Genomic DNA, 12,220 nt, shown 5'->3' on the forward strand with positions numbered 1-12,220 from the left:
ACAACGTGATGTTTGGGCACCGAGCGAGGCTGATACACGTTACGAGATGCACCAAGTAACTAGAACGAGGGGATGATACATCAACACGTTACAATGCACAGATGCAAGGATATACAGAGCGTAAGCAGTATTAGTTTAGGATCTTGCAGCAGTTACACGAGAGCTGTTTTGAAATCTGCTTACTAAGCTTATAAAGGACAGGATTAAACTTGTATAAATGCCTGCTGCTTTCAGATAGATGGATTCTCTCACAGAACCTATTTGCATTACATTTTTTTACATTACATTATTCTTCTGACTCGGGAACTATTTCTTCGACAGAATGGGTTCATGATTTGTGAGTGTTTTACACCCTGTAGGTTTTAGCCTCGAAAGTGTTATGAGCGTGAAATATTAGTGACTGCCGGAGCCAAGGCCTGTGGAGAGCTGCCAGCACTGTCTCTCCCAGGGTCAAAACTCTGCTCCTTTTAATAACAAAAATAAAAGATGAAACTTGTACAACATCCTTCAAGGTCTCAGAGGCAATTTATATTAAACAGGAAAAGAGGAATGCACAGGTCACTGAATTATTAAGACAAAGAGAGCCATAGAGAGAGGGGAGGCCGAGGAGGAGAAATATACTTGCACTGTATGTATGCGCCCTACTTATTGGCTTACATCTCATCCATGTAGTCGTGGAATATTTGTAAATGTTAAAATCTGAACATCCTTCATGTGGATGGTCTCATTAGAGTATAAATGATGTTGAAGCAATAAGACACAACAGTTAATCAATAATGCCTGTAGTTTTACCATCTTCATAGATATGTTGTGAGTTTAAACCCCCCATAGAATAATGTTTTTTTTATAAACGTTCTTATGCATGTAAAAGGTCTCGAGTCCACACCAATGAGAGCTCCTCTCTCCCACAGAAAACGCTGCTCCTGAAACGCCTCGTCAGTAGTCCCGTCTATAATTTTGTGACTTTGTGACATCACACTACGTCACCATGTCATTCATTTGCATGATTTATGCCTAGCAGCTAGTTTGGCACGTAAGAATTAATATAGCGAAGCATTTCAGTTATGTCGAGTAACAGTTGAAATGACATAAAAGTTACAAAATATTAAGAGATACATGATACACGATAGTCTCATAACACGATAACAATATAATATCTATATACTGCTGAGCCTTATTCATAACTTTATTTACTTATTTTGGTGAAATTGGATCTTATTTCAAGGAAAAAGTAACTCCATGATTTAAGAAGTTTCCTGATGGACAGACAGATTTACTTGGCTAGTTAGCTCAGTTAGCAGCTACAGCTAGTGGTCCTATTGGCTAGCTGACTCTGCTTGGACTGCGAGACATTAAGCAGCAGTTAGCGGTTACTTTAAGCAACAAGTTAAGCTTTCTATCCAACAGAAACTCTGCAAATCAAAGCGAGGTCACGCAGAGCAGCCGGAGCAGATCAGAGTGAAACCAGAAAATATTTTCTCAAAAAAAGTACGATTGAGTTCAGAGTCCTGGTCAGAGCCGCTGCAAATCACCTCGGGACGGAAAAAAACCACACAGACTGAGTGGGCGGATGGATGCATCCTTGTACTTCCTGGGAGCAGATGACCAAGAACTGAGCCGACTATGAAATGTCGTCTGGTTGTCGAGAAAGTAGGAAAAAAATTACTTGAAATGTTATACTCCTAGCAGTCTGAAACCTGAGCTCTTTGCTCACAGGGATTACTTTTTCCTATATTTACCTAATTATCTAAAGCCTTGGTTAAGTTTAATACATCCGTCGTCGTAACATTATAAATATATAATAGAAAATAATAATAATAGTTGTGCTTTAAAGCCTCAATTACCGTATACTCCAAATCTACATCCATTATATTTGAATTTTCTTCTGTAAATTTAGGCTTCATGCGTACACACATGCTCTCAGTTAAGCACATGCAGACGAGGTCCCACGGGTGAGGAAGACGTTGAGCGGTGATAACTCCAGTCCCATTACCTCCTCAGAGTTCTCCTCTCCTTTCTCTTTGCTCCACTGCTTTTTCTCTCTGCATCTGGGTTTCATTATAAAGACATTAAGCTTAAGTCCAGGAGAGGTGATAAAGCAGCAAATTGAATGGCTTGGGTAATGACTGTTTACTCAACAGCAGATGCAAGTTTTGCATGCTGGTCTTTTTCACAAAGCATCCTGTGGTCAGAAAGAAGGCCTGAACATGAACACAAATCCACTCGTTAATGCCCCGCAGACTGCCATATTCTGCCCCGTCTGTCCGTCTGCGTCTCGCTTTCTGTATGTTGTGGCTGCTGACTTCAGTCTCGACTCAATTTCCTTCATTTTTTTTTTACAAATCTCTTTCTCCCCTGATGCTGACTTGCTCCGTCTTCCCGTCTTTACATCCACAGTAACCGGTCATGTCTCAAGAAAAATAACACATTTTAATTCTTGGCATGGCACCCATGGTCGCTCATAACTGAAATATCACAGCAAATATTGGTACAGACAATCATGTTCCCTTGCTTGCTGATCACTGATTTTTCATTTAGCACCAAAAGCTCTACGAGGATTCAGTTATCCGGTGAAGCATCTCTACATCGTGGATTGACACCAAAGTTTTGCACAGACATTAACGTCTTGAGTTAAACGCCTTGACAGTTATTGGATTGCCATTAAATTTGGTACAGACATTCATGTCCCCATTAAGATGAATTGAATTAACCTTTGTAACTCCCTGACTTCTCCCTCCAGCGGCATCACATGGTAAAAATTCTATTAGTCCAATAATTTGGTTTATGACCATAGATCTGCAAAACTATCGACATTTCCATTCAGGATTTTACCCAACGACTCATTTCAATGACCAGTGTTTCCGACAAATAGTATATTTGTTTGTTTGCCGTAGAATATTTGGGGACCCATTTTCAGGGTGCCATCCACGGTCCCTTGACTAGTGGACAACCTGCTCTCGCTGTAACACAGAGAACGAAAGAGATTGTGCTGCCACCTCTCATATTTAATGTAGACCCACTTATTCTGTTTCATACAAGCTTGTAGGTGCACCTGGTTGTTTGTACACACACGCCTCACCTTCTGTTGTGAAAATGAATCGGTGGTGAAATAGTCCAAAACGCGAGGTGCGTTTTTTTGGGCAACTTTATAAAACATACAGCTGACAGCATACTGGGAGAGAGAAATTACACATTACACATTATCCTACAAATCATGACAACAACTACCTAATAAAAGTTAACAAATAACATTTATCGACAAGAAAACATGTTCAGGGTAACAAAACGAATTGCGACTAATTGCACATCCCCCTAACTCCCATCAGCTCCTGTTGTTTAGTGCTTATTAGCAAATGTTAGCATGCTAACGTGCTATCACTAGGATGGGGTACATGATAAACATTATAAACATCAGCATGTCGACATTGTCAGCGTAAGAATATTAGCATGCAGATGTTAGCGTTTGACTCAAAACACCCAAGTACACGTCTGCACACTCCCAACGCAAAGATGCCAAATAAAGGGAAAGTCGACATGTTAAAATCAAATTAGCTGGTTTAAAAAAGGTGGAAGTAAATTTTTGAATCCCCAAAGCCACTGTTGCCAGTTTCCTGTCCAACAGGGAAGTCTGAGGAATTTGTGTTATGCGATAAGTGTGAATGCTTTGTGCGTAAGGTAAATGCGTTGTTTGTGTGTGTTTTTATAATCTAAGATCTGTTTTGACCCCCGTTGCAATTTCTAGACCTGACATGACCTCTCACTTCCTCTCTCATTCCTCTGAAGATAAGGGTCTCCATGAATGTACAGCATGCATACGCTTGGTAGCGCGGTTGTTTTTCATCCGGTACACACACCGGTTGCTAGGCTGTGGGACAAAGAGAGATCTCGTGCTTAGTTATGGGGTGGAGGAGTGTGGCTGATAGATGGGAGTGAGGGGGGTCGAGGAGGTGGGGCAGCAAGGTGAAAAGTTTGGGAGGTAGAAAAATCAAGGAAGCTATTCAGAATATGAAAAACACAGGAAAAAAAGCAGGAAAACCCTCATGTCCTGAAAAACAAACAAACCCCAAAAAACCTACGAAAAAGAGAATAACGCTGTGGGAGGATGTGGAGGGGAAGAAGGAGGAGGGCTGAATATGGGAAGATGGATGGATAGGTGTCATCCGTGTGATGGAGGACTGAAGGGACAGATGTGGTTCAGCTGACATCGGGGTCTGAATGAAACTGTTGTTCTGTAGCTGATTTAATATATTGACTCACTCTCTGTTCACGCACATAAACACAGTCATAAAGCCAAACACACAAACGTACCACGGTGCACTCTCACACACAAACAAGACATAAAACGGCTCAAACTGCTCAGGAGGTTGGAATGGAAGCGTTTCCTCTGTCCTGGTTTGCCCTGAGACCGGGTCCTGGGAACAGCTCTCCTCCTCTTCCTCCTGTGACGCAGCAGTCCTACTAACCGGTTTTCACTGCTGCTCTTGTTGTGCCTCTAATCTGGAAGCTGAAAAACACACAGCGCAAAAACGGCGGTCAGTGTGCTCCTCGGTGTAACCTAATTTTGAACTGCAACGATTTGGTCAAGTATTCTTTGTCGATTGGCAGCTATTCTGACAATCTTATAACAATATTTTTGTCATTTTTTTAGCAAAGAATGCCAAAAATGTGCCGCTTTCAACTCCTCAAATGTTTGATTTTGATGATTATCTTAGTCATACGTGACATTAAACTGAGTATCTTTGGGTTTTGGACCTTTAGTGGGACAAAGTAAGACATTTGAAGTCGTCACCTCGGTGGGAAATCCGAACATACATTTTCATTATTTGCTGACATTTTACATACAGAACGATTAACTGATTAATCAAAAAAAAAAAACATCTGTTAATTGATTGATAATTTTAAAAAATCCTTCGTTGAAGACCACAGAAACTATCTGGAGTTTAAATTAAAGACTCACATTACATTTTGTGTTTTCAATTAAGAACCGAAGATTATACAAATTAGAAAACAGCCAAGTGATTCAGGATGCAGTTATTGCACACAAGTCAACACCTTCAGACTCCTCAGGATCCAATTTGTTGTGCTTCTGTGATGAATGCTGGAAAACAGATGTGCAGAAGTGGAAACAGCCTTGCTAGCGTGGCTCTTGGGTCGGCAAAGGTCAGTCGGTCGAACTGTGTAATGGAGACACAGTTTCTAAACTAATGTTAGCGTATGTTGACGTATCTGTACTGCATTTTCCTGTCACTTTGTCTTGGGGTGGAAGAGTGCAGGGAGTCTGCCGGCGAATTTATCTGCAAAAAGCTAAAACAATTCTTGCTTTAAAGCGTCTGATACTACCTGATCTAATCAGCGCATGCGCAAGCAAATCCCTCTTGGACAGCTCGGTACAGCAACTCCACTTGGACAAACCACAACGTGCAGAACTGGTTTATTCTCACTGTCATTTTCATCGTGAAAAACTTGACTGTACACTATCAGTGCTGCACCAAACAAATGACAGACACAGTTAGCAGCTAGCCTGTGAACTAAAGAGCCAGATATTACCCTCAGGAGGTGGAAGAGACCAGAAAGAGAGCTAAAAGAGAGTGAGGGAAAAATCGTTTGGCATATCAGCATAAAAGATGACATGTTGTGTTCAAAACTTGTTTCTGCTCCCCCCCAAGTGGCCGAGAGTATTCGACATTCAATGAGATTCCCTTCCCAGAAGCTATTATTGATATTGTTTCGTAACAGTCTCGAGGCTCATGTTTGACCAGTCCTGCAAAAACATCCCCAATAGTTCCTCGACCACGGGAGAGTGTCGGCTCTGAAGCAAGCAGTTTTTTGGAAGTGGGGCAGGAACCTAAGCTGTGTTTAAATCAAAATTTGGACCCGGGTTCCTGCAGTTGAAAAGCAGGTAGATTAAGGGAAATTTGGCAGAAGTGAAGCCCCACAGAGCCGCCAACACGGCTGCACACTTCTCCCAATGCAAAGATGCCAAATAAAGGGAAAGTAAATACGTTTAAATCAAATTTCCTGAAGAAGTTGGAGGAAATTGTGTAATGTGATAAGTTTGAATGCTTTGAATGTAACGTTAATGTGTTGTTTTTGCAATCGAAGATCTTTTTTGAACCCCACTGCAATTCCTAGACTTGACATGAACTTGTTTCCTCTCTTATTCCCCTAAAGATAGGGGTCTCCATGAATGTGCAGCGTACATATGGTTGGTAGCGCGGTTGTTTTTCATCCGGTTTCACACACCATTTGTTTGGCTGTGAGACAAAGAGAGAGCTAGGCTGTATTTTGAATCAACACAGGACATAGGTTTCCTGCAGTCGAAATGTAATGATAGTACTCGAGCGACTGCCAAAAGGTATATAAAAGGAAATTTGGCAGATCCCAAACAGAAGATTTGTTGTCAGGACACATTTGGACAAAAACTTGTATGAATCAGACGCTGCTGCGCTCAACACTGTGTGAACTTTGTCCAATCACCAGTTCTGCCAAACATCCAGAACAGAACAAACCTAGTGATTTAGCAGTTTTATGTCTTTGTATCAAGAAGTTTGCATATTCACTCACATCCATAAAAAGTGATGAACATGCCCCGACAGATACGCACAGATATGCTGTTGTTCTCCTCACTCCAGTCAGATCATCAGCTAATGTCAGACGGTTGTTGTTATCGTGTGAAGAGCTAGGTCTTAGCCCGATGACATGAGGTTAAACAAACAGACCTGCATTAGTTTTCCTACACAGTCTCTGCCCAACCCCTATAGGGGAGGTTGTGTGGGCACGTACAAAACAAAAATGCGCTACTTTCCCTCCCTACAAGCACACGCACACACCCATACACTCGCATCCGTTGTAACTCATTGCTTAAACTCAAGTTATATTTTTAGACAGCTCTGTGATAACTGCTGAAGATGATGGGTATCTGTTCCACATGGTTCCCCGCTCGGCCCGCACCTTTCCGCTCTTACTCTTTCAGACTTGTTTACTCTGCCACCGTGTGGAAATGCAGGCTGCTCTGATGACACCGGTGTAGCAGCTGTGGATCTGATATTGCAGGCCTTTGCTCCACTGTGCAGTATTTGTTATTCTTAGATGCAGCTTGCATTTGTCAGATAGCTTCTGCAGGCCAACTGTTGTAGTGACCGTGGTTCTGAAAGCTTATTGTATGTGTGCGAGCGGACCAGCTGGTTAACATGGTGTTCTCTGTCTTAAATACATTCCTTCATATGTTGATAGAGAAGGAGTGTAAGTATGATCTTGTGGCGCCACCACTGATTGAAAAACAAAAAATCACAACATTAGCCGTTGTCATTTCAAGACCACAATCGGCTGGAATGTTTCTTTTATCTGAGGAAAACCTGCTCCCAGTCCCACAAAATGATACGATCTGCTTTGCACAATTTATGGGCAGAAACAAAAAACCCATTATATTCAGTCAGAGAAGAGTCTGAAGATTAAAATCTTATTTTTACACTGTTAACTTGTTTTTTCAGGTACTTAGACAGCCCGTCTAAAAATGTTCTGCCTTTATCTACCACACGAAACGCTAAATAAAGATATCATGGTGGTATTTCTGTTCTAAAACAAATGCTGCTGTTAAATTGCGCCGTCCCACCTTCAGGGATCGTGTACAGCAGCGATCGTCAGTTTGCTGCCACGATAACCAAATGCTCCCACGGGCTAATAAGCTTGTGACAACACTGGTGGTAATATTCACAACAGGATTTTTTTCAGTGCAGTTTACTGCAAATGCAAACCGAACATTTCCGGCTGCTGCAGCTTCACATTAAAAGCATTTAACTGGTGAAATACGTGTTGACTTTTATTTTGAAGTAGGCTAGTCACAGGAAACGCAACGTGTTCAGTGACGCTGCTGCATGTAGCGGACACCTTCAGTTATAATTGTGTTCATCGTTCGACTAACTCTTGATTTAAAAACAAGAAGCTAAGCGACGTTGGGAGTTATGGTCAAAATGTGTAATTGTGTATGCTTGAACACTGTAAAACAGGCAACATCAACTACAGCGGCAAGCCTAGTGGCTGCCCTTTGAACCAAAACAGTGACGTTACAGGGTGGATAGCCAAACAATAAGCTTGCGATGTAGCTCCTGTTTGGGAGATTATTCTACACACTAGTGGAAGAGGCTCAGTCTGCTCTGAGAGTGATCGTGGATTTGCTTGCCAACCCATGACAGTGAGCCAAAAAGTCCAACTTTATCCTCTCCGTGGCTGCTCTATGAAACCACCCTGCTCTCAGCCTAGCCATCGAGCCCTGAGGCTGACAGCAGCACGCTGGCCAGACTACGGGATGTAACTCCTGAGTTGTCAGAGAATCACTTAGCTTGTCGATTATAAGCAAAAGGCGTCACTTGGCTTTATTTTCGTTGGCCGGCTGCTCCCAAACTGAGTATTTTAGTTCACTTCCTAAGTCTCGTCCTGCTCCTCATTACTAAACAGGAGATACCGTAGTGCTGGATTACTGTAAAGCCTCATTCTCTGTGTGCAGAGAAGGGTGTGCTGCTTCAGTTTCCTCACTAACCCACTATGTTTATTTGTTGAAAAGAGCTCACTGAGTAGATGTTTTGAATTGGAGATGATGGACACAACAATTACCAAGAAGACGGCTATGAAAACAGGCATTTAAGAGTTGATCCATTTATCAGACCCAAGTCTGCGGTTTACATTAAAGCACCATAAATCCGCCCGCTATTTGTGCAGTCGTCCCTAATGTTGTCTTATTTCAGTTCCTCAAAATGTCTGATCAGATCAGAGTCTGTGGATCATCAATCAGGGAGCAAACACCCAGACGCTCCTCTCCTCCTCGTGGAGATGCAGCCCACATGCCAGTCAGCCAGAGGAATCCTCCGGCTTGTGGTTGAGACGAGGGGGAAGAGGAGCAGACTTGGCGGATCAAGGGTTTTCAGGCTTGGAGCAGTAGCTGCATTCCTCCATGTCTCTCTGTCTTCCTCTGCTGATGTCTCACTCCGTCCTCTTCTCCCTCTCTCTCTCTCTCTCTCTCTCTCTCTCACTTTCCCCCCATCCATTTCCATTTCCTGTTCCTCAAGCCCCAATGGGGTTGTCAGACAGGATCGTTGATGTTTCCCTGATGTCTTGTCCTCAAATGCTGCACTCTGTCTGCCTGGCCCGACCAAGTCTGCCTGTCTGCGTTGTCCCCATTACTCATTTCTCTGCTCCACACAGGTGCTAACAATCATAATTACATCTGCCCATTTTTTGTCTTTATGCCTCCACGCTGGCGGCAGCTTGGTGGGAAGAATTATGTATTTGGGTTGTCCCTCCCTCCACCCGTCTGTCTGTCCCTCCCATTCTTGTGAACACAATATCTCCAGGAACCAGAGCAAACCAAATATTGGCCAAAGGTCACTGTGACCTCGTACTACATGTTTTTGTCCATAACTCACTACTGACTACCTGTGACAATGTTTCAAACACATGTCTGATAGGATTAAATAGTATCATAATATCTAGAAGGTCAACTTCACTGTGACATCATGACACTCTGCAAAAAACACCAGTTGTCAACTCAGGAACAGAAAGGGGAAATTGTGACCATATTTTGTATTCGGGTCGATACTGAATTGATGACACTAAACTTGGGTGTTCCCCTTTGAAACTGTGGAGAGATCGTCTGTGCTGCCAGGTCCGACATGTGTGTGTTCTATCAGAATCAGCTGTATTGGCCAAACATGAACACATACAAGGAATTTGACCGTTTTGCTCACTGGAAATTATTTGCTGGAATCAAACATGTCAGTGTAGTGATAACTTCCATTTCACCTAAAATAAGAATAACAGTTAATACCTTTTTTTTAAATTAAATTCCTTCGAAGTCTTTACCTCATATACTATGATTCTGGGCAGACATGCATGTAAACTGCATCTTGACTGGTTAGCAGAGTTGTACAACCGCCAGGCAGTAATTCTAGTTGAGTGATGTATTGTCTCTTCGGTGTCTACATCAGTCATCATTGGCCGTTCTTTTGTTTGGATGAAATAACTTTTCCCCTTACTGTGACTCGCCAAAGGCTGACTTTTTCTCCCTTTTTTCCTGCAATCCTGGTCATAATTCGGAATTTCTTTGACCTGAGACAAAGTGAAAGTCTTTCGGTTGCCTTTTTTTTTTGTCTGTGAAAGGCGCAGTATGTAAGATGTGGCCAGAATTTTTAGTTTAAAACGATGCTAACCAGCTAGCCCTGACCCGTCCTGTCTCATAATACCACTTTGTACTGACCAGAGGCAATAGTCCGAGAGCCCCTGTGATGAATTGTCAAGAAATTAAATACTCTTACTTCTACTTACCGAACTGAGACGAGCTTAATTGCCTCATTAACTCATCGTTAAGCACACTTCCTTTAAACTCGTGGTGGTTTGTCTTTTCCACAATCACCTCTGCTTTGGTTGAAATAAATCCTCGATTCCCAGAGTACGAAGTGAAAATATTCCAGGTCTGCATGCTGTTTTTATTACTAATGATGTCCGACTCTCTGTCCCCGCCTGCCATGTCTTGTCGTCACTGAAGTTAGAGCCGCTGTATTGCCGCTGTATCGCCGCTGGGAGGCTGTTTTCTGTCCCGTGTTTACTCTCACGTCATGCTGCCAAATCCAGTAGAGTTGGGCCCCGTCGCCCATGGTGACCTCCCAGTTATCTGTGGTCTCGGTAGGGGTAAACTCTCCACTCGCTCCACGGCTACAGCCAAGGATAGCTAGCAGCAGTTGCCTGTTAATTTGATAATATGCTCCCTCTATGTTTTGGAGGTACTTTTTGAATTATGGCCATATTTTACAGATTACACCTTTTTAATACTAGCATAAAAGAAATTCAGTGACAAGAGTTTACCAGTGTGTGTGTGTGTGTGAAAAGTAAAGCATTTTGAAGATGGAAGGAGCATAATGTCACTGCCCTCCTCCTCCTTCCTCTCTCTCGTTCGGTAATGTGTTTCTACAGTAATGGAGGTGCAGCCTAGAAAACAGATAAAAAATCTCTGGTAATTACCTCTGAGTCATGCTCAGATCTTATCCAAAAGTTGGCCCTCTAGTTATTTCTGTTGGCATGGTGAAACCCTGAAGAAAGGCATACATACTGTACGTGGAGACAGATGAGGAGGGAGACAAACACACATCCTCAGCTCGGAGAGAAGTTAGCTGAAGCTGACAGATATCCGAAATGGAAAGGAATCCTCTCATTAACCTGTTAATGTTGGTGAAAGAATAAAATAATATTAATTCAACCTGTGCTGGTCAGTGTGCAGGGAAACAATGTAAAACTGCTACTGGCTCTCTACTCTGTAATTCAGAGTTGATTGACAGACTTTGGATTTCTCCTTGTGATGAAGCGGTGTGTCGTAAAAGCGATAGTCTGCATTTAACCCTGTCGTGCATGGTGTCCACTGCAATGGGCAGATATTTGGAGGCCATTTTTAACCATTAAAGTACCTGTAGTCCAAAACATCAAGTGGTGGACCCCCAAAACGTGTGTTGTGTGACCTGTGTCGCTGTTTGTGTCTGTGCAGGACTACCCCAGGAACAGACACCCGGGATGGAGCCGAGGTTCAGTGGCGTACCATGCAGGTGAGATTTCAAACACCCTTTTTTTTTTTTTTTTTAGCCTTATTTCTCTTTCGCTTTCTCTGTCCGTCGTTCTGTATTTCTTAAAAAGAAGGTGGTTTGGAATTTCCTCTGTAGTCTTGTGATAAACTTCCTCTAAAGCATCTACTGTATCTGCTGCCTTTTTAGATACAAACATCACAGGGCACCGTCTCAGCTGGAAGTCAAGGTGCCTTGCACAAACAGAGATCAAGGAGGATTGTGGGCAGATAAAAGGGACAAAAACAGATAAAAACATACAGTGACAGCATCAGAAAGAGGAGAAGGATCATATCTCCATCTCTCTCCCTCCCTCTCTCTAAATATGTCTCTCTACATGGCTTGAAAAAAATAATTTAGTTATCTTTATCTTCTTATGCTTACACACACACGCTCAGTCTTGGTTGTTTGCGACGACAGGCTTGTGAACATTATCTTTACGGGCATCTGCACTAAACCCCCACAGCTCCCATTCCAGGCCTCAGCACCCCTCACTATCAGTGCTAAGAGATTAGCTATCAAACGCTAGCTGCCGTGATATGAGAACAGCGGCAGCTAGGTAGGTGGTTGTTATTACAGCGTACAAGCTACATTAGGTAGCTGCCTCTTTATCTGACAAT

The 12,220-nt window shown here is 42.7% G+C and overlaps 1 protein-coding gene across 3 annotated transcripts in view; it reads left to right on the forward strand.

The window, feature by feature from the left end:
• spryd3 (SPRY domain containing 3) overlaps positions 1-12,220 on the forward strand; it is a 50,778-nt gene that overhangs the window by 22,703 nt on the left and 15,855 nt on the right. For all 3 annotated transcript variants that reach the window (XM_073470184.1, XM_073470183.1, XM_073470182.1), the window contains exon 8: positions 11,528-11,585. In XM_073470184.1, the coding sequence (XP_073326285.1) occupies positions 11,528-11,585 (58 nt within the window). The remainder of the gene's footprint in view (positions 1-11,527; positions 11,586-12,220) is intronic.

Source organism: Pagrus major, chromosome 7 (genome assembly GCF_040436345.1).
Source record: "Pagrus major chromosome 7, Pma_NU_1.0".
Classification (NCBI taxonomy): domain Eukaryota; kingdom Metazoa; phylum Chordata; class Actinopteri; order Spariformes; family Sparidae; genus Pagrus; species Pagrus major.